The sequence below is a fragment of the Quercus suber genome, unplaced genomic scaffold (assembly GCF_002906115.3).
Source record: "Quercus suber isolate HL8 unplaced genomic scaffold, Cork oak 2.0 scaffold_304, whole genome shotgun sequence".
NCBI classification, from domain to species: Eukaryota; Viridiplantae; Streptophyta; class Magnoliopsida; order Fagales; family Fagaceae; genus Quercus; species Quercus suber.
In genome coordinates, this window is record NW_027069760.1 from 516890 (window position 1) to 540183 (window position 23294).

General features: G+C 36.2%; 2 protein-coding genes across 4 annotated transcripts; both read left to right on the forward strand.

Moving 5' to 3' along the window:
- Positions 1-766: 766 nt before the first annotated feature.
- Positions 767-2261, forward strand: LOC136071342 (uncharacterized). The gene is made up of 2 exons (XM_065782507.1): positions 767-977; positions 1087-2261. Exons 1-2 carry the CDS (start codon positions 767-769, stop codon positions 2259-2261), a joined length of 1386 nt encoding a protein of 461 aa, XP_065638579.1.
- A 6963-nt stretch (positions 2262-9224) lies between these two features.
- On the forward strand, positions 9225-23184 carry LOC111990404 (tryptophan aminotransferase-related protein 2). 3 transcript variants are annotated; one of them, XM_065782508.1, is made up of 7 exons: positions 9225-9364; positions 13677-13712; positions 15478-15702; positions 18037-18340; positions 21520-21800; positions 22214-22518; positions 22862-23184. In XM_065782508.1, the coding sequence occupies exons 1-7, from the start codon at positions 9336-9338 to the stop codon at positions 23044-23046; spliced, it is 1365 nt and encodes a 454-aa protein (XP_065638580.1). In that variant the 5' UTR covers positions 9225-9335; the 3' UTR covers positions 23047-23184. The 3 variants fall into 3 exon arrangements, with proteins under 3 accessions (XP_065638580.1, XP_023877945.1, XP_023877946.1); XM_024022177.2 differs by lacking the exon at positions 13677-13712; XM_024022178.2 differs by lacking the exons at positions 9225-9364; positions 13677-13712 and adding an exon at positions 14554-14733.
- The last annotated feature ends 110 nt before the right edge of the window (positions 23185-23294 follow it).

A 23294-nucleotide genomic window follows, 5' to 3' on the forward strand; every position in this document is an offset into this window, starting at 1 on the left:
CTGGCCGTTGATCACCATGCCCAAACTTCTCTTTAAAAATGGCTAAGTATTTTCTTACAAATGAGGGAATGCTCCTCGGCCGGCCGAGAGGCCCTTCTTTTTCCCCTTCCCTTTATTTTCTTTACTAGCTCTTCTTTTATAGTTTTAATCTTCCTATCTTTTGCTTCCATCTGTTGATTGTCTATTCGCCTTTTTCTCTGGTCGTCCATCCCATCAGAAGCTTTATCGATACTCAAGTGGCTCACTCTGACCAACGTTATCCTGCCAAGGGGTTACCTCTCCATTAATGCGGCCAGGGGGGTTAGTTGAGTGCATTAAATGTGAGAGTGACAGCTTACCTTGGGGTTAGCCACTCCCGAAATCACTCTTGTCAGGCCGAGGACAAGGTGTCCTCGGCGTGAATTCAAGAGAATAGCCTCCCCCTTCCTCCTCAGAAATAGTTTGCGCTCCTCGGCATGGGCCTTGGGCCTGCTATATGAAGGACTGAGGCTATCAGGCCCACGGACCCCACAATAGCCCCTCAAAACCCTGCTGTACGTTTCCTCGAACGGGGAGGAGGGTTTTGATGCATGCGGATCCACTGGACGAATGGCCTCACTTTAGTTTATACTGATGCTGGCGGCTTCTTGACTGCCCGATGCGCGTTTTTAGCGTTTCGAGAATTAATGGGTGCCCACATTAAATTTTTGACGGCACCACGTTCCCCACTCAGTGTGCTGTGAATGTGTTTAGGATACTAGGGTGTGTAGATACCCTGAATGAGAAAATGGGGCTGAGACTGACTCACCATGATGTGAATTGGTGTTATAATCTTCATCACCTGAGGGGTAAGACGTATTACATGAAGACAAGGGACGATAGGGTTCGTCTTATCCAGTGTCTTCCTGACTCCAATAAGGGGTTGAACCAAGATTTCCTCATAGTGTCGGGAGAATGGCACGACGGCTTTCATTGCCCAACCGTAGAGGGGAAGCCAGGTAGGGCGTCCGAAGTACAAGATAATTTAGGTTTCAGTGCCTTTGCGTTTTATACCTACATACTCAACTTGGTTGACTAATCATAATAATTTCACTTTTCTTTTCACAGATCCACACGCCTTTGCACGTCACTTCCACCTGGTCAACAAAGCGGATTTGGAGACCGTTCTCAGGTCGGAACTTTTCTTGAACGAATCTGACAACCAAGTCAGAGCTGCTCATAAAATCCTCGGGTGTGACCCAGCTCAAATGTCCTTTCCTGTTCCGCAGCACGTAATTAGAGCTCGTGATCCTCGGCTTACACAGATTACCGTGGTGGAGAGCGGTTTCTCTTTTATTGGGGGGTCTTACATACCTGAAGGTGTTCCGCTATCAGGTCCCTCTTCATCCCAGCAAGTAACGGTGGCCGAGAAAGGACCGCCTAAGAAAGCAAGGGAGGTGGTTGAATTGAGCTCCTTCGAGGACGAGTATAGTGTATTCGACTTAGCTGATCAGCCCGAGGATCCTCCCGGTGACCTAGGGGATCCTCACTTATCCGAAGCCGATCTTCAGTCTTTAAGTGTTGGTACCCAAGCCGAGATGGGTTTAAAGAGGCAGCCCCGGACCAATCTTCTTGACCTACTCGAAGGTGGTTCCAAGAAAGATGTGCCAGGGGAGTTACAATCCCAGCCCCCAGCACCTCAGTCCCAGGTTCCAATCGTGCAAACCAGGTCATCATCCGCCCCTATAATAGCTGCCCCTTCTACTGAGTCCCCTGATCCGAAAAGGAAAAGACTTTCTAAGGGTAAGGATCCAATGGATGGGAGCAAATCTCATTCTTCGCCCGAGGAGGGTAAGACTCGTAGACCCCCAAAGCAGTTGAAGCTTGGTGATCAAAAGAAAGGCAAGAAGGTCATCCAGCAGCCCCAGGCCCAAGCATGGCTGCCTGCTGCTATGCTCCATGACCAGCCCCTAATGGATAACGCGTCAATACGAGAGTCTCAAGGAGACGAGGGGGCTCTCGTAGCCGAGGCCCTAGAGAAATCTCTTCTTCTTCCCATTGACATGGCTGAGTTGGAGAAAATGAGTGGGGTAGAGGTTGTCTTCGACCTTAAGAAATATTTAGGCATGGTAGGTCCTTTGGCAACCATTCTTTTTACTAGAAATTTTTGTTGCTTAGTACTTTTGTTTCTCTTTATAAAGCTGCTTGTTTTTGCTGGCAGGCTATCCAGGCCCTTTTTAGGTTGGGCGAAGAGGTTGGCGACCATAGTCACGCCTTGGCGCAAGAGCGCGATAAGTTCCTAGAAGCGGCTAAAACTCTTAAGAGATCTGAGGCCGACCTGAAAAAGGCGACCGAGGATCTGGCAGAAATGGCGAAGGCTAGGGATACTGCTGTTTCTGACCTATCCGTGGCCAGGAAGCAAGTTGAGGATCAAACTGTCCACTTGCAAGAGGTTGAAAGTCAATTACAGAAAGCCAAAGAGGACATTTCCTACATGAAGGGAAGTTTGACCAAAGCATTCCACGACAAAGGTGTTGCCGAGTACGCCAGGGACGAGGCTGTGAGAGCCAGAGACGAGGCAATTTTTGCAAAGACAGACGCTGAGCGCTCTGTGGATGAGGCAAAAGAAGAGGCTTTCACCGAAGGGGTGGCTAAGACTGAAGCCACCCTTCGGGCTCAAGTTCCTGCTGTGTGCAGGCATTATTGCTCTCAAACTTGGCATGAAGCCCTCAACCAAGCAGGGATTGATGCCTCGTCTGATCTTAGAAGGGAAGATAGGGTATATTACCCTACTGCCATTCGCGAGGTTACGCCTGCTGCTCCTGAGGGGGAGTCTTCCTTACCATCGGTTGAAAGTCAAGACAAGACCGCCGAGGATGCTCCGTTAATTGGTCCACCATCCGAGGAAGTCGGACCCCGGATAGCGTGGGGAAGTCGTAACCGAGGGTCAGGAAAGACCTCAAGACGTGGCCAGTCCTCCGACGGACTTTTAGAGACCTAGCTGTTGAGCTTTGGCCCTAGCTTTTTGATTTTCCTACTGAGTTGAAGGAACTAGTATACGGCCTAGGATAGTTTTGTTTATTATTATTATTTTTTTTCTTTGATACTATCTCGTTTCCTGCCTCAGTGGCATTGTAAGGGAGTCGTGTACTTTCTTTTTGAATCGAATACTTGAGATTTTGCTTTCATTTAATGATACTTTATTTTGCTCGTTTTGCTATTGTATTCTACTCAATATTTGTATTCCATTCTGGAGTTGGCATCACGGGACCATCTGTTATCATCCAAATATAAACCGAAAGGTTGTATTATCGCCTGACATTGAGTAACGCTTTGGCTTTTCTCAGAGCAGTTATTTTCTTTATGGGTTCGAGTCCGAAGACCATATACTGCCCAGGTAATGCATAATACTTATTTAGTTTTCTATAGGTTTGGGTCCGAGGACCATGCAACACTTTGCTATGCAGTGTTCGTGTATTAGTTTCCCAAGGTTCGGTCGAGAATGACCTATTGAACATTCTTTTCTATATTAATCGTGTCCATAGGTTGGTCGGACCATGCATACGTCTGTCTACCACTTCATTTTTCTAAATGATAATCGGTGGTAGTTTTACCATAGGTTGGGTCCGAGGACCATCATACCTTGGCTCTGTCTACCACTTCAATTCTTTTCTAAATATTGAATATATCGTTAGTTTTACCATAGGTTTGGGTCCGAGACCATGCAATACCTGGTCTGTCTACCACTTCAATTCTTTTCTATAAATATTGAATATAATCGGTGTGTGTAGTTTTACCATAGGTTTGGGTCGAGGACCATGCAATACCTTGGCTCTGTCTACCACTTCAATTCTTTTCTCATTAGGGATTTGCCCTCAGATCGCTTTATTGGAGATGATTACTCTTTACGTCAGATTAGGATCTTTACACGTGGCATTGATCTCATCTCTAACTCGAGGCCCCATCTTTTTCATTCATGAAGCGCCCTTTGCCTGTTCGTATTCCGCGCTTGACGCTCCGGTGCACGAAACGCGCCTTCATTAATGCCCTCGTAAATTGACACGAGTCCAACCGTCCGTGGCCTCCTTGGAAATTGGGGACTTCATTACTGATCCAGCTGATAATACCCTTCTTGAATTCTGCATGAATTAATTCTCACCAAACTTCTATCCCCTATATAAAGTAAGTAGATGGTTACCCCACAACCCATGAATCTCTCAACGCAACCAGAGCAAAACATCTCCTTCCAACTTCACATGCCCTTTTAACAACCCCGCCGGAATTGTTGCCGGGACTGAAAAGAACCGGTATGGCCGCAGCCCCCACTGGGCTTTCGGTGCGGCAGAGTCTAGGCGTAATCCTGATGGTGCCCTCCGAGGTATCCCAGAGGGGTGTTGTTAAAGAACCTCACGTCTTTCCTCGGAGCACACCCCCGACGAGGAAGGCGCATGAATTCACCTCATGGGCGGTGCTCGAGTGTTGCCGTCCCCAATGGCCAACACTCGAGCGGAATGGAGAGAATCGAGGGAACATCACGGGGGAGGGTCCCCGAGCCCCTGCGTCCGCTCCTCTCTTTGTTCCAGCTCTGCCCAGCCGAGGAGGGAATGGTTGGGGGCCTGAGGGCATGATTGTCCTTCACCTCCTCCACCTTGTGTCAAGCTCTCCCATTCTCTTGGTGCCAAATAAAAGCACGAGTTGACACTTCCCTCCGGCTAGTTCTCCCTTGGGGCGGCTTCACCTGGGCCTCTGATTGTAGGAATAGCTAGAAATAGCAGGTGGCTATTAGCTTGTAAATTTGCTTGTAACACAGGCCTACCTGAGCCTCTGATTGTAATATGTAATTTTTCTACGTTTGAATTAATAATATCAAGATCTTTTGTTTTTCTCTTTCGTTGTTGTTGTTGTTTTTTTTTTTTTTACAATAAATACTTAAAATTTAGAACTCTTATCTTATTCAATCTGCTGTGAAACAAATACTTATAACTTGGAACGTTATCTTTTTCAATCTACCGTAAAACAAACACTTAGAACTTAGAACCTCATCTTTTTCAATCTACTGTAAAACAAATAATTATAACTTGGAATGTTTACCTGGTGCACCGGCCAGCACCCTAATCCTTCCCACAGACGGCGCCAATTGTAAGGACTCAATTTGAATTGAGTGTTGGGTTTTCAGCCCAACAAGCCCAGACAATACATTTATAGAGAGTGGGCTGAAAGGCTTAGGTGCTGGCCGTTGATCACCATGCCCAAACTTCTCTTTAAAAATGGCTAAGTATTTTCTTACAAATGAGGGAATGCTCCTCGGCCTGTGGCCGAGGAGGCCCTTCTTTTTTCCCCCTTCCCTTTATTTTCTTTACTAGCTCTTCTTTTATAGTTTTAATCTTCCTATCTTTTGCTTCCATCTGTTGATTGTCTATTCGCCTTTTCTCTGGTCGTCCATCCCATCAGAAGCTTTATCGATACTCAAGTGGCTCACTCTGACCAACGTTATCCTGCCAAGGGGTTACCTCTCCATTAATGCGGCCAGGGGGGTTAGTTGAGTGCATTAAATGTGAGAGTGACAGCTTACCTTGGGGTTAGCCACTCCCCGAAATCACTCTTGTCAGGCCGAGGACAAGGTGTCCTCGGCGTGAATTCAAGAGAATAGGCCTCCCCCCTTCCTCCTCAGAAATAGTTTGCGCTCCTCGGCATGGGCCTTGGGCCTGCTATATGAAGGACTGAGGCTATCAGGCCCACGGACCCCACAGGTCCAATTTCATAGATTTAAATATATAAATAAATAAATTTGTATTTTTTATATAGGATAAATAAAGTTTCATTATTTCTACAACTAGTGCTATGATATAGGCGCTATGATATAGGCTAAAGGGTCCAAGGCCCAAACCACATATTATTATTATTCAATGGTTAAAATACTTATATAATATATATGCTACAACCCGACATCTCAAAGCCACTCCCCCTTGTTATCCCAAGTGCTTAGGGAGAAACCAACTCGCCTAACTGGGTAGTGGTTAGTAGCTACCACTTGTTTATCTAGGTTTTTAGTGTTTTTTATGAACAAAAATGGGTGAGCAGGAGTGATCATTGTGGCGGACCCCATAGGTGTGACTACTAGGGTACTTACCCGTTAGGGAATGTTAAATTGAGTTATAGTTATTACTGTCCGAGTTGACAACAGACCTCACTTTAGCCCCACGAAAAGGCTAGTACCCTTGAGCTAGCTGCAGGAGAGAATTCCCACGTTCCGCCCATTGGGGTTCAAACATCGGACCTTAAGTAGCGCTGCACTCTTGTGTTCACGCCAAGACCACTAGACTACCCTTCTCGGTGGGTTTTTAGTGTTCTAATACAATTATACTAGCTTTTATTACATTTTATACTATTGTACTACACTAGTACTTTGTATTCAATTGGATCTTGGTTTTTTTTCTCGAAAGAATCAAATCTAGGTCTTTTTGTTTTTTGAGAAACAAATACAAACACATTGGTCTCCTTAAATAAAACTAGCCTCTAAGCATGCGTGTGAGCGCGAGCTTAGAGGCTCTTCTATTTTTTTTGAATAAAAGTTAATAGTTTACATAAATTATAATTTGAAATTAATATATTTTTCAATCACAAAAAAAAATTTAGGAGTGTGATGAGTGTTATGCATTTGTGGTGAAATAATTTTATATGATGTGAGTAGTTACTCAGAGGCTAGTGTTTTTTTTTTTTTAAAATTATTTTATTGGAACCGTTGATATTTTTTTGTTTTTATTATTATTTTTTTTTATTATAGGAGTCATGGGTGGGTAGCCTTTCTTTCTTATTTTTGGTTAGAAACGTGGCATAGTGGGGCTAGGAAGTGGGAAAATTTTAGTTGATTTACCATCTTAACCTTATTTCTCTTTTTAAGGAATAAGAATGGATTAATTAAATTAGGGATATTTTTTATAGTAAAAAATGCAATAACTAACTCTCTGAATTCTCTTAATATATACAAATGTGAGTAGTTGCTTACAGGCTAGTTTTTTTTTTTTTTTTTTTTTAAATTTAAATTTTATGTACTGTGAGTAGTTTTTTTTTTTTTTTTTGGGAACCGTTGGTAGTTTTTTTATTTTACTTTATTTATTTTTTATTGAAGCTATGAGAAGGTCGCCTTTCTTTCTTATTTTTGGTTAGAAACGTGAGGTAGTGGGACTAGGAAGTGGGAAGTGTGAGGGTAGTGGGAAAAATTTAGTTGATTTACCATCTTAACCTTATTTCTCTTTTTAAGGAATAAGAATAGATTAATTAAATTATGAGTATTTTTTATAGTAAAAAAAGCAATAATTAATTTTCCAAATCCTCTTAATATATCTCCTTCATTTTGGGAACACTTTTTATTTCCCAATCATTTATTTTATTTTATTTTATCTGCATTCTCTCTATCTCTCTCCACTTTCACTCTCTCTCACCAACAACGTGGATTACAAAATTAGACCTAACATTGAGTCATTGACACCGACAATCACTTTGATTTAGTCAAGGCTTGGAAGAGATTAAAGTATGATGTTGAAATCTTCAACAAAATGGAGTGAATGGAATTATGCCACGTGTTAGTAGCACAGTGGACATCGAGTAGTGCTACAAGCACAACAATTTTACAATAAAACTTAGATAACAAGTTGTTATTAGTTCTCAATTAAACCCTAAAACCGACAAAATTTTTTTACTTATGAAATTGTTGGACATCTTGTCCATTGAGGAAATGCTCACTTCATCATGAAACCACAATGATTGGCTTAGCCGCTAGCGTGCGTACAAGACTACAAGTTGAGAAGGACCATCTTCTTAATGTGTGCACCTTGGTGAATCGTGATGCAGACATTTTTCATTTTCCTTCCAAGATTATGGACCACTTCTGCTGGGGGCAGAAAGTGACTTGACTTGAATTGCAGCATGCTGAGAGATCTCAAAGGTCAGAAATCAAGGATAAATTTTCTGGAGGAGATTACAATGACTGAGCTCTCAAAAAACACATACTATGGTCCCGGGGTTTGAATGCACAAATTTGATTTCCAAATAGTGCTGATTTTGTGGACCTATCAGTTGGAGGTTCAGGCAACCTGTTCTCTAGGAATTTTATTGTGTCATCCCTTTCTACTTTTCTTTTTTGGTTCCTATAAACAAAAAAAAAATTTAAAACTTAATTTATTCTACAGTATACTACTTTCTTATTAGTTTCATATGAGATATTCCATAATATTCTCGAACTAAACTTATGAAGTCAAAAAAAAAAAAAAAAGGGCTAAAAAAGTAAAAAAAGAGTAATTACATTCCTTTCCTTTGAGGTTTGAAGAAAATAACACTTCCTCTCATACTGTTTATATTAGTAACAAAATATTCTAATTTCTATAAGATTCTCTTTACCAAAGTTTTAATTGTGAGTAATAAAAACATAACTAATAAATTTAGAATAATAATTCAAAGTTTTTCAAGCACCAAAAGACATGTAACGACAAATCTCTCCACTACCTATTGAAAAAAGAAAAAGAAAAAGAAAAAGTCATTCTAAATATTTTAAAATACTCTTTAATTAGAAATTCAAATAAGTGGATTTTAATTTTGAAAGGGAAGATAATTTTGAAAAGCTGCCCTTAAGCAAAGGGAAAGTTACTACACAACATTTTTAACATTGATTTAACATGGTTTGGTCAAACAGATGTCAAGGGAGATTTTTTTTTTTTTTCTCTTTAATTTTTGGTAGGAATGTCATTTTCTAAAATCTCAAAAGAGGGGAGTGAAATTACCCCCAAGAAAAAATATTAGTAATAAAAATTCGAAGATCAATTTTGAAAAACCACACAGTAATCTGTTTAAAATAACCTCTTCTTCCTTTTTCTCTTTGTCAAAATTCCAACCACCTTGACGATGTTGGAATTGCATGAAATTTGGCGGGTTAAAGGGAAATGACATTTTGATCAAGACTCGAGACTTTTCCTCAAGGTTCGCCTTAATTTAGGTGAATTCCTTCGTTAAGGCCCCCAAAACAATGTTTTTGTTATTTTAAGTAATATTTGTTTTCCTTAATAAATTTTATTTTAAAAGTCAAAATAAGACTCCGTCTATTTTGGAATGTCTCGTAGAGACAGTAGCTTCAATTTCCGCAATTATCTCAATTTTGCTATTTTTAATTACGTGATTAGTGCAAATTAGGGGTTTCTGGATGTTTTTCTAGTCGCCTTAGGTTTTCCTTTTACTATTTAAACATATTATAGTCTCATGGACAATTTAGTTTTTTAGATTAATAAAAATACGAACTTTACCTACTGCTTCTCTAACGTGTTTAGTTTCTTTTTTTCACTCAGAAAGCAACATATTGTTTTCTTATAACTTCCACGACATCAATCATGTACTTGCCTTCCTCCACCCACCCTTTGTAAGTTCCAACACTTTCATGTCTTATATTTGTTCTAATTCGTGTAGCATTATCAATTATGGTTTTTAAATTGTTTTCAATTCTTTGAATATCTGTTAAGGCCTTTCAAATGAGATAAGTCACATGTTCAAAGACTTTTCTAGATTTAACCTCTAAAATTTTCATCATTCATTAGATAAATACAAAAAAGCCTCTGAAGTCTGAACACTAGTATGTGCATATAAATATACTAAATTTATTTTGAGGAATTTTTTCCTAGATAAATATCGAACCCCAAATACCTAACACCACACCATAGAAGGTGTACTGTTGGTATCACCATTATTGCCTTTAAGTTTTATCACCTCAAAATGATACCACCAAAAAGAAGTTTTCAATTAAAATAAAATTAAGGGACTTCCACTAATATTAAGTAACTTTACGATCTCTTTGGCATCTTCTACTCATACCATTTAATCTAATTGAATAAATGTTCTTTAGTTTTCAAACATGCATAATTTTTCTCCTTGAAAAGGCAAAGCAACTTAGTGAGATCCATGTGTTCTTAGAAATGAAGAAAGACCAAATTGCAATGATTGGAAATAATTGTCTGACTAAATATCATGTGTTGACCATTTAAATAAACAATTATATGTTAATAATTATATTACCTTTTATCAATGTCAATGCTTGGCCAACACTCTTTCTATTTGTGACTCACCACTTTCTCATCCCAAGCCAGAGAGCTCTTGTGCTTAGTGACGAAAAAACAAAGAAATTTGTTGATGCCCCCTTGTAATCCACTACAAAATTGTTGTCTATTCAAACTTGCAACAAGTTTCCCAAATGCTGCGAATAGGAATGGCTGCGGTTTTATTTTAAATTACAATTTACATTATTTAATCTTTTTGTATAGAATAAATCTAGGAATACAACTAATTTTACAACATGTTGAAGTGATCAACTTTAGGTGATGAATAATTTTTCCCTACTTTTTTTTTATTAGTCACAATTGACCATTTCAATAACTTGTAAAATTAGATGTGTTCATAATATTGTTATCATTCCGGTTTAGGGCATACATTAATCATTTATTTTAGGAAACTTTTTATAAGAAATTGAAAAAGCAGTAAAAAGAAAGTTAGTGATTTTTTCATTTTCCTATAAAATTTTTTCTAACATAGTTTATTAATGAATAAACTAAGGGCAAATGTTAGTAAAACCCTATTTTTATTATGCATAACATGTCTAGCTTTTGTCAACCATTTTTTCTTTTCTCCACTTAATAATGGAATCTATGTAAACGAAACTAACGGAGAGGAAGGAACTCATCTCCCACATATGCTCTCATAATGGAGCAAGGAAGTGAGAATAGGAAAATCCTTTCACTATGCTTAAAACAACAAGAGGCCTATTGGACATTGAGGTTAGCCAAAAAATTAGCTTTTCTAAGAGCATTTGCTTGAATCAGTGTAAAATAGAAAAGATATCAATTTTACATATTCAACCCCCAAACCACTCATACTAGTTAAGCTAAAAATGTGTAAATTTACATTAACATTATTCGCTTTGCATATAGTTTTTTATTCTTTTTTTTACGTATCCTGAAGTTGAAAGAAGAAAGTGGATGGTGGTTATTGTATGTGATGAAAGAAAAACAATTAAAAAAATCAAGAAAAATTGATATTTTAATGTAATGTAGTGTAAAATAGATAATCTAATGTAGAATATTTTGAAAAGTTATTATATAAAATAGAAAAAATAAATTCTTATACTAAAATAAACAGAATTTTTTGCATGAATTGATATAAATGTTCTAAGGACATGTTCAGCTAGCCAACAGAAAAAAGAGTTTAAAAACTACCAAAAACATGTACTATTATGGTTGGATAGACCATTGGGAACAACGAATAGGATTAATAACATTCAGCGCGTTCCTTCCAATATGATATTTGAGAAGTCATTTCCTTTTCAACATTTGAACTGCCAACTACAACAAAGCCATTTGAACTTTTGCCCAAAATGGATCCATATTCTTCTCAAATCTCAATACTTATAATAAGCTTAACTTGACCATAGATCAACGGTCTTTTGTTATTCTCGACAGTCTATTGTGACAATTGTTGGATTCATAGGCATAAGTTATGCTATGTTTGGATGTTGGGAGGAGGGGGAGTAGAGTTGAGGGAGGGAGAGTAATTTAATTACCTTGTTTGGATGTTTTTTAAGGAAGGAGGGGGAAAGATTTAGAGAGGTTTGGAGGGGTTTGAACTACTTCTAACCCTTCATTTTTAATTCCCCAAAATTGGAGAGATTTGGAAGGAGAGTGGAGCATAAAAATGCTTGACCAAATGAAATATCAAATTTACCCTTATCATATTAACAAAATTACAAATGAAAAGACTAATTATTCCCCTCTCCCTTACTTAATTTTAAAAACATTAAAACAAGGTAGAGAATAACCATTTCCCTCTACTCTCCTCTCCACTGCTCTCCTTCCCTCTACTTCCCTTTACTCTCCTCTCTCTCAAAACTTCCAAACATAGCATTAGTGAAAGGAGAAGAGCTGAAAAGTGAAAACCCCATCAACATGCTTGTCAATCAGTGTTTCTCCCTCAATCGATATCTACTTGGTATTCCTCCTCCACTAGGTTTTCTCTTTCAAGCTAAACTTCAAGTTTGCTGTTCGATTAGAGTGCTTAGGGTCCTTTGCTCAACTTTCCTTCAAGCTTGGAGAGCATTTGACCTTGGAATTCTTCTTGTATCCCGAGATGAAAAACGCATTTAGACCTATAGAAGTATAGATTGACTTACTACCAATTTTAACCAATTAATCAAAATCATGTCTAAGTAGTTAATTAGTTATTAATGGATAAATATTAAATAGTAACAAAATTAAATCACCAACACATGCATACAAATACCACGAAGTGAAAACCCAAATGCTAAAGCCTAAAAGCACTCCAAGGCCAAGCCCAAATCATTAATTCCACAATGAAAGTTGTTGCAATATAGACTATACTAATAAGAATTTCCATACTAGTAGTTAGACCTTGTACTCAAGCTTCGTGCTCCTGTTAGCAACTGCAGACTCCAACCTTGTTCTTTTATAGCAACTTGATGCTACAAGTCTATTTGCTGGCTGCAAAATAGATATCTCGGTTACTTCGGGGCTTCTTGAAAGATTTGTGACATCTTTATGGTTTTAGCAACACTTCTAACACAATAAAGATGATCTTTGTGATTGGAGCACTCAACCTTTCAAGGATGATAAATGGAAGAGGTTTTAAGACAAAGAAAAAAGCTCTCTCTAAGTTTCTCTTTATTGTTTTGTGGCAATCTTCTTTCTCATGAAATTAGGGTTGAAAATAAGGTTTTATACATGTAGGGTTTAGGCTTGAGAAGGCCACACAAAACTATTGTGGAAGCAAATCTCTAAATTTTTATAATATGTTCTTGGTTGACCAAGTGTCTAACAAGACTCTACCGGGAGTTTTTATCAAAGCTAGCAGGAGTAAATCTTGATCCTGCTTAATGTGGTCTTCATTCTAGCATATTGAACAAAACCTTCAACTTTTAGTCTCATTATCACAATGCACATACAATTTCAAAATCCAAAGATTACAAAAAAATTTGTGATGGAGTTAGCCAACATAATTGATAAGTTATATTTAGATGCGATCATCAATATGAAGTGCGAAGAAAATGCAACATAAGTTTCTTTCCTTTATAAGCCTGGACAAGTTAATTTTAATAAAAGAAGTTCGAGTTTATAGTTGGTACATTCGTAATGCCTATAGTTGTTATGCTTGTGACGTCTACCGTTGGCACATAACATTCCCTAAAAAATAAAAATTTTGTTACTGAGGCTAGAGAAGATAACAGTTATTCTTTCCCGAGACAATCTTTTAAGCATATTTATCTTGTTATTGTTTTAATAAATGAAATTGGTTTTTATAGTTGGTATATTCTTAACGTCTGGGTGCATAAAATTATTATTTTTTTTAAATTTTTTTAATTATTTTTTTAATTTTGTTTTGTTGAGGTAAAATAACATAACAAATCTTTTTATTCATTGAGACAATTGTCTAAGCATATTCATGAAAAGAATAAACCGTTAAAAGATGAGATCAAGAATGGTCACTACTTCTTTAATTTAAACTCATCAGTTTCATATTAACATTATTATAGAGTATTCGCCTCATCACACGCACTTTGCGCTTGTCATGGGGCTTTTTTTTTGGTCTAGTGTCATAATTTCTTTTTTTATTTTTAATTTTGGATAAGTTTGTTTTGAAGATATGAATTAATAGGAGAGTATTCTATTTTGTAGGTATTTTAAATGGAGTTGGAGATATATTTTTACCAGGTTATCCTCAAGTTTTTTTCTTGTTAAATTTAAAGTTTAAAAGTATTTTTAAATCACATAAAAATCAAATCTAAAAAGAAAAATCCTCTTGTAAATAGTATATATAATTTCTCTTCTTCTTAACCAAAAGTACGAGAGTACAAACGAAAATAACCTATAAAAGGTGACAAATATAATTAAGAGAAAAGAGAGAGACAGACGGAGAGAAGAAAAAAAAGCGTACAATATAAGTTAATCAGAAAGATTTGCTCAAAAAAAATAAAAATGGTAATCAGATTTTTTTTTTTTTTTTGAGGTAGCAAAAAGTTCAAAAATCAACTGCTGACAAAATTGGGTTAACCAGAAAACCCGTACTTCTCTCTCACACTATTCGCTATCTGAATCTCTCTCTTCTTTAATTCCCATCCAAATCAAAACTCAAAATGCTCACAACTCAAAAAAGATAAGATTTATTCATCCAAAAACATAAAAAAAATCTGATAAGATTTTAATAGAAACTTAAATTTAAGAGAGTTCTTGTTACTTCTAACAAGCTTTTCTAGTTCATAAAAAAAAAAAAAAATAACAAGCTTTTCTCCCAGATGTAATAGTTGCTTTTCAATCCAAATAAAATTCACAGTATTCCGATAGAACAAAGAGGAAAAAGCGAAAAGCTAAATTTATTGAGAAGAAAAGAAAAAAGAAAAGTAAACTGAACAATGCAGAGCAATACAGAGCATATAAAAGAGCAGCTTTTTCTTTCAAAACCCTTCCTTTTTCTCGTAGCTCCCATAGTATAATAGAGTAGTATATAGTATATAATATAGTATATATATTATATATATATATACATATAATATAAATAAATATTTTGCTTGTACATAAATATAGAACAGTGAAATCAAGCCTAGTGGGAGTGTTTATTGTTTCAAGATCTACACATCGGAAAACTGCGATTTTTCTTTGTAATTTCTTGATTCCAGAGAGAAGTCTCATGTTGGGAAGTCTTCCAAGGAGTGTGTTCGGTGTTCCATAATCCATAGTACCCTCTTGTTACATTTTAGTTTTTTACACTGTTTTTCGCTTCTGGGTTTTCTTTCTTTTGGTCTTTCCTAGTAAAGCATGCAAATGTATTAGGATTTGTGATTTTGTTTTCTGTTTTTGTGTTTTGTGTTGTTTTCATTTTGTGATTGTTTCAGCGAATTTCATAGGAATTAACATGCTGGTTATTGATGTTCTTTCAACTTGTTTTTGTTTTGTGCTTTTTTTTTGCCAACTATTTCAATAACTTGAATGTTTCTATGAAAATCTTTACTGGGTAGCTGAGGGCAGAGTTTCAAAATTATAGAACATTGGGGGTTTGCATGCACAGAGGCTCTAGAAACCCTAGGAATCTGAGAGATTACCTGTCAGTTTTTCAGGGTTTCAGAGTCCAATTCCAAGTTCCCAAGTTTTAAAACCTCCTACTAACTTTCCGTTTCACAATTTTGTCTAGATTGGTTTCATTTTCTGTTTCTTCAACTAGATCAGTCAAAAAAATATTTTTTAAAAAATTTCAATAACGCTCACCACCAACCATTTGCATGCAATAACTTCCCTGCCGTCCATTTGTCAATTCAATTTTTTTGTTTCCATGTTCTGGGCTTCGCTATAAATATCAAGATCACTGTTTCACTTCCTTGCATTCATTGTTCCAATACTCTGTTTTCTTACTCTGTTTCTGATTTTCTTCCAATACTCTGTTTTACTACTCTGTTTCTTACTTTTCAATGGTACAAATTGCCAGTGTTTTCTCAATGAGGCACTTCTTCGTACTTTCTTTAGCTTTGAATGTGAGTTTCATCCTGAGGAGTGTGTTCGAGAGGGAACAGGGCCTTAATTGGTTCGGTTTTGAATCCGAGAAAGACCAAGTTACACAAAGGACTCGCTTGTCTGTGTCTTCTCCTCTTTCTTCCATTACTACTCTGGCTGAAGCTCAGGATAGCGGGGAGAGAATTATCAATCTCGATCAGTAAGTGCAACACTCCGTTTCTTTTTATTTTCAGTTTATACTTTATATATCTTAACTTGTGGAATACTTGCCCTGAACTCTCATTAACCTCCCTTGTAGTTCTTTGTTATCAATTACATCACCAAGTTAGCTCTTTTTTGTCTTTTTGTTCTTTTTTTTCACTTCATGAAAAATTCGTAAGGAAACTATTTGATGATAGTTTTAGCAAGTGTTTGCTCACTAAAAGAGCCAGCAAGTGGGCCAAAAAAAAAAAAAAAAAATTCAGGGGCATAAGTGTAAATTCATACCAAATGAGCAGCTTTTAGGTAAGCAATGAGAGCTGCAAAAATCCAAGGGTCTCCTACTATGTCAGAAACCTGAAATGTTGTCAGTGATATTTCTCAATTGGTCAGGGAAGTAATTATTGTTTTTATTACAGTATTGTTATTGGCAACACTGCTAGCTCTGTGCAGTCCTAGTCCTGCTGGGATTCCAAAACGTGGGCTACGGTAACTTACTTTTTATCGGTAGAGTATTGGGTCGTAGAGTTGAAATATATGTTTTCAATTTTTAAACAATAATATTTTTAAATATATATTTTTTTATTTACATATATTTTTAAAAAATATTAAAAATAGAATACAGACCAAATCAGCCCTTAACTTTCTTGCGGGACAAAGACAGTTCCTTCTATAATTTGAGATTTTCCATGGTGCATGTTAGTCTTTGGCCTGGGAACTCAGGATCCTTTTGCAACCGAGGACTCTTGTTTTGTCATATCTCTGTTCCAAAGTTGAAGGGAGTGGGTGGTGGTGCTAGACTGCTACTGTTACTATTTGCTAGATTCTAATATGCAACATAGGTGGTGCTCATTGACATTTGACCAACAGCATCATCATTATGTAATTTACCTAAGTTGTGGACTTCAAAATTGCACAAACAGTGTTAGGGTGTCTTGTGTAAGAGAATTTTTATTAGTTTTTACTGGTTCTAATTCAAATATGACCTTTTTAAAGCTTCCTTAACAAGTGCACAAAGTTCCCTTTTAATTAGAGACATAATTATGCATCTTTTTAGGAAATCGAGCCAGTGCACAAAGTTACCCTTTAATTAGAGACATAATTATGCATCTTTTTAAGAAATCGAGCCACTTTTAACTTAAATTCTATAATTTTATCAACTTTTGACTTTTATTATTTCCTGGATTCTGTTGAAGCTTTTTTTTAAGAAGTGCACATTAACATCCATGAACAAAAACATAATATATATATATATATATATAAGATAGTTGGAGACCCCAATGTGCACATATCAAAGCAGGCACAACTGCACAAGTCACTATAAGTCTGGCTTAGAAGTAGATAGATGACTGAGGGAGGCATGTGGCTTTGTACACACACTGCATGCAGACACCTTTAGGCGGTTAGGCCTTTGGTGTGATGTAAAGACTCAAACTTTAGTGCTGCTCCGTGGGTGTTTGAAATCTCAGAACTTTTTGGCCGCCCAAGCTTTTAAGGCCCTTTGTTAGTCATATATAGAAAAAAAAGAAAAAAGGTGGGATTGTCTAGATCTACCACTTAGTGGACCATATATCGAACATTTATTTATTTATTTTGAATGATATTTAACGCACAGTGCTTGTTAACATTTGCCCTAATATAAATCTTACCTTGTAGACATTTATAAGTTGTTTAGTTTATAAAGGAAATCTTACTTACGAGCACAATGTAAACTAAGATTTCTTAGGTAGAAATAATGTATTAACATCATATTGATCTTAAGTTAGATGTGATAGATAGGGTCCCACATTGCTGCCATCCTCACACCTACCCCTAACAAGTAAATTCAGATCCAAATTGCTGTGTACAGTCTTTTTCACTTAGCAAGAGCTAGAAGTGACATTTTTCACAAAATAATCTTGCCATTAAAATGTCTTTTCAATTTCGGCTGTTTCTATTGGGGAGGTGACTTTTCTCTTTCTTGTTTTTGTTTTCTTATGATTAGTAGGTAGGTAGTTCTCTTCTCTAACAAATTGATTGGTGCCATTGGACCATTTGAGATTTTTATGGTGGACTGTCTAGGCTGACCAATTGCAAAGAGTACTTGTTGGATTTGTAAACTTGTTCTGAATTAATATTAATTTATTTCTAAAATGTACCATGGTAATAATATAATAATAACTATATATGATGGCCAACATACATTGTCTTAAAAGATGTTGATTTGTAAACTTGTTCTTAATTAATATTAATTTATTTCTACAATGTACCATGGTAATAATATAATAATAACTATATATGATGGCCAACATACATTGTCTTAAAAGATGTTAATTTTATAACGTTATTTCAACAGCGGTGATCCGACAATGTATGAAAAATATTGGCAACAAATGGGGGACAAAACCACAGTTGTGATCCCAGGGTGGCAGTACATGAGCTACTTTTCCGATATCAGCAACATTTGCTGGTTTTTGGAGCCTGAGTTTGCTAAGCAGGTGGTCAGGTTACACAAAGTTGTTGGTAATGCTGTCACAGATGGTCGTCACATTGTTGTTGGTACAGGTTCATCTCAGCTCTATCTAGCTGCTCTCTTTGCTCTCGCTCCGAGTGATGCATCTGAACCAATAAGTGTGGTATCTCAAGCCCCTTACTATTCGGTAAGTGTCGTATTCATATTAGGGTTCGGTTAATGTATTCATATTAGGGTTCGGTTAATGTATTCATATTAGGGTTCGGTTAATGTATGCCCCTTTGGGCATACATTAATAATTTATTTTAAGAAACTTTTTATGATAAACTAAAAAAATTGTCAAAAAAATTAGTCACTTTTCATTTTTCTATAAAAAATTTCCTAAAATAATTTGTTAATATATGCTCAAAAGGCATATGTTAGTAAAACCCTAAGGGCATATGTTGTTAAACTATATTGTTACAGAATAAAAATCTAATCGTGGATTTTAGTTTAGCTCATTTGAAAAAGTCTCCCATCTTCAAATAAGAAGTTTGGAGTTCGAACTACACTTACACCAAAAGTCGAATGGTGTCTTAGCCTAATGATAAAAAGCAATCAACATGATAAAAATTCATCGTCCCATTTGTAGTGTCTTACTTTATATTCCACTAATTGCAATAAATAATGTATATGGTATATATTTTTAATACCATAAACTTTCGTTGTGAGTTCTAGTTAATTTAACTGGTAAAATTTTTGATGGGTAGTGATGAACCTATCATGGGATTGGGCCCCCCTCAATTTTTGAAAAAAAAATATATTAGTAAATTTTAGATCTTGACCCTTAATATTTATTCTTGGCCCCCCTCCCAGAAAAGTTTTACAAATTGACAAATGAAAACCAAAAAAAAAAAAAAAAAAAATATTTGACCATTTCTTTTGCTCAGTTGTACTAAGAATACCAAGATAAACCTTTAGGTAAACCAAAACACCAGCAAACGATTTATAAATCTAGATAATAATGAAAACTTTTAGACAAACCCAAATTACCAACAAACAAATAACATATCTAGTCTATAACAACAACAAAATACTAATAAACAATTACAAATCACAAATCCCTAACCAAATAAATTACAAACGCTCCAGCCTTCTTCCTTGGGTCCATCGGTGACTCCACAATTGCCTGAGGTATGGTTTCTTGATTTGTAGATTATGGGAAAATATAGTTTTTTTCAAAAGAAAAAGAAAAAGAAAAAGAAGAAAAACCAATAATGATATTGTCACCTTGCCTTCTCTAGCATTGATATCCCAATTTCTAAAATCCTCAAACAAAAGACTTTGTGCCCCCCCCCCCACCCCCCCCCCCCCCCCAAAGTTCGAGTCCTGGTTCCGTTTCTGGTGATGGGTGTATAAGAAATATAGGGTTCAATTCTCGTCTACACCAAAAACTGATTCGTGTTTTGGTTTGATAATAAATAGTTATATCTCTAAAAAAAAAAAAACCATAAACTTTCGTTACTTTATAAGAAAAAGAAAAAAAAAGAACGTAAATGGTGGAACATACTCTTAAATATCGAGTGTGGCATAAAGGATTTTCATTTATTACTATTCTTTATTGGTTTAATATTGTTGCTTAATTTAATCGTCTTGAGTTTGATATTTTAGCAACTTGGTGTTATGATTGTTAGAGAATCTATTCAAAGAGAATGTTTAATACCAATGAACTTAAAGGTTTACTCCTGTGCTTTTAATTATGGTTAATATAATCACTTTGATCATGATCATGATTAATTTAATCACCTTTACAAGGTGGGCATGCTTATATTTCTTTTCACTAATGGCATTGTATTAGATTGTTGACCTTGACCAACATATTTATAATATCATGCTATTTGTTTCTGCAGCACTATCAAGATTTTTCAACTCTTAATTAATTTTCTAATACTCTACTTTGGCATCTCAATTATTTTCCACGCACTTCGTTTATACTTTCCCTATCTTCTTTTCTTTCTTCCTCACGCTTGCGCTAATGCGCACTGACACATTTACCAAACACAGCATTCAACAAATCCTCACAATGCACATGGGATTGCAAACTTGCATGTGCCAAACTTGATTGGATGAATATTATTAAAAATTTACCTTTCAAATGGTTATTCAAATACACTTTGTACTTTCAGATGTATAAGAACCGTTTAAAAGAAGGCATTCCTTAAATGTTCTTGAACTTGGAAAGTCAAATTACCCTTATTAACAACAAGTCAACTATATTGCATAGCATGATAGCAAAATCTTTTTGGTTGAATGGGTTGTGTGATTGTGTCATATGCACTGTCTGCACACTACTTTTCTAGCATGCTTAGTATAGCAGGAAATTGCATTAGGAACATAGTATTAGTGCCAATTTCTTTGATGACTGTCATGATCCAGTCCACATACATAGAATTCAAAAGGACATGGTACAACAAGTCCGTATCTTTTTCACCTTTCTTTGTCCCCTAAGAAACACAGACCTCGCAGATTTTAGAGTAGACTGTAAGCCATAGTCTGTCTTAGACAGCTGTATCCTCACTAACCCTTATGACTTGGGATAATATATGACACAGATACCTTATCTTCTTTGTACTAAGATGCCAACTGAGTAGTTGATATAACATATAGAGATACCACCTAACACAAAAGACTTAAACCTATGAGTTTGAGTCCAATTGTGTTATATTAGCCACTCATTTTTGTTATTCTTATTCAATGTGAGATTTCACTTATATGTGTATTCTCAACAATTTCTCCCTTACTTGTGAGTCTCTGTCTTTCTATGCACCAAGAACAAGTTCTACTAACTCTCCTTTGCCTATGACCTTTTTCCATCAAAACATCATCCATGGGCCTTCTGCACGCCATCAATGGGAACCATGTGTCAACCTCGCATGCTCATCCATGGGAACCAGCTCGTACATTCCTGCCCATTGGAACTGCGAGTTTCACCATGATCTAGCACACCATTGGCAACACTCCTTTGCTAGGAATTTTTCTTGATCGTTTGTGTGGGCTCTTTTGGCTTGCTTTGTTCTCTCTAGGGCAGCGATCCTGAATACCTGGCCACTTTCACTGCACACCACCCTGAACTTTGATACCATTTGTTCATAATAATTAGTTAATAACCAGTTTCATAAGGTCCTAGCTAATGTCAAAGCGGAGGAATTTTAAAAATTTGCCTAAGATATTAGATTTCTAGCTTGGTTTGGTATTCTGAATGCTGAAAAATCTACATTTGTTTGATTCTTCATTCTTTTAAAACAAAGAACTTATTTGTAACTGCCTACTAGAAAATAACATCTATAAGATGTATCAATTTATAATTGAGTTTCAAATTACTTGCAGTCCTACCCGTCTATGACGGATTGCCTAAAGTCGGGCCTTTACAAATGGGCTGGTGAGGCGCATAACTTCAGCAAAGAGGGGCCTTACATTGAACTAGTTACATCTCCTAACAACCCTGACGGGACTGCAAGGCATTCAGTGGTTAATAGAAATAAGGGCACATTGCTTCATGACCTCGCCTACTATTGGCCGCAATATACTCCTATTTCTTCCCCTGCAGACCATGAACTCATGTTGTTTACAGTCTCAAAGAGCACGGGCCATGCAGGAATGCGGATTGGGTAAGTTGATCATATCAAGATAATCATATTAATAGCTGTATAATTGGTTTTTGCTAATTCTTTGTTCTGTAATGCAAGTCATATGTGTTGCACTGGTTTTAATTTTGTTAAATTACCGATTGCCCCAAAAGTTTAGGCTGATGGGAAATGATAAATTTAATCATTAAGTTACATAATTCTAACACACCTCTCACGTGTGGGTTCAGACTTCCTTTTAATTGGTGAGGCCCAATATGTGGGATTTAAATAAAAAGTAGAGTGGAGGAGACAAAGATCGAACATAAGACCTCTTGTTTTAATACCATGTTAGATTACTAATTACCCAAAAGCTTAAACTATTGAGAATGGTAACTTTAATCATTCAACTATGTAATTCTAACAATTTCTAATGCTTTTGCTTTTAAATTTCCTAGTTGGGCTATTGTTAAGGACAAAGAGGTTGCAAAAAGAATGACTAAGTTTGTTGAGCTCAACACCATAGGCGTGTCCAAGGATTCACAAATTCGAGCAGCTAAGGTTCTGAAAGCTATCTCTGACACCTATGAACATGTTGACGACTCAGAAGTAGGTGAAACCTTTTTCGACTTCAGCTACCACAATATGGCAGAGAGGTGGAAGTTGTTGAGAGAGGCAGTGGAGCACAGCGGAATGTTTAGTTTGCCTAAATTTCCGCCTGCATTTTGCACATTTTTCAATCAAGTCTCCGAGCCTCAGCCTGGTAAGAGCATTCGTATCCGCTATTGCAAAAATTTCTGTATATTTTAGCACAAGAATCTATTTTTTCAATTTTACATTAACATTTTTCAAAACATTACACATCAGATTATTTATTTTATAGTACATTTTATTAAAATATTAATTTTTCTTGATTTTTTTAATTATTTTTTTTCTTCACATATAACAATGATCATTCACTTTTTTTCTTTTATCTTCAGAATACATAAAAAAAATAATATAAAAAATGCAAAATAAATAGTGCAAGTATAAATATACATAGTTATTGTAGCAAATTTGTAAATTTACATAATTTTACACTCATATTTTTTCTACACCCTTTGCAGCTTTCGCATGGTTAAAATGTGAAAAAGATATAGAGGACTGCGAAACCTTCCTAAGAGACCATAAAATTTTGACTAGAGGGGGAAAACACTTTGGGGTTGGCCCAAAGTATGTGAGGATCAGCATGCTGGATAGGGACGAAAATTTCATTCGATTTGTAAAACGATTGTCCACAATCCGCGTTTAACCAAAGTTGATCCCTTGTTTCAAGTTTGTGCAAGGGGAAGAAAAGGGTGATAGTGTGCAATATATGTAAATGTAGAAAAAGAAAGCAATAACAGTTTCCTTTTGTTGTTCTAATAATAATCTCTCTTTTGTTAACTCTCATGGTATGTTCTTCTACTTTAATTTGGCGTAAATTTCTTCTCTCTCTCTCTCTCTCTCTCTCTCTCTCTATATATATATATATATATATTTTATATATAAAAGCCCTGC

Coding starts and splice junctions, on each gene's coding strand:
- LOC136071342 (XM_065782507.1), top strand. CDS start 767: ATGGGGCTGAGACTGACTCACCATGATGTGAATTGGTGTTATAATCTT. Junction 978..1,086: donor AACCGTAGAGGGGAAGCCAG/GTAGGGCGTCCG, acceptor TTCTTTTCACAG/ATCCACACGCCTTTGCACGT.
- LOC111990404 (XM_065782508.1), top strand. CDS start 9,336: ATGTACTTGCCTTCCTCCACCCACCCTTT. Junction 13,713..15,477: donor TGGAGATATATTTTTACCAG/GTTATCCTCAAG, acceptor ACAAATTGCCAG/TGTTTTCTCAATGAGGCACT. Junction 15,703..18,036: donor AGAATTATCAATCTCGATCA/GTAAGTGCAACA, acceptor TTATTTCAACAG/CGGTGATCCGACAATGTATG.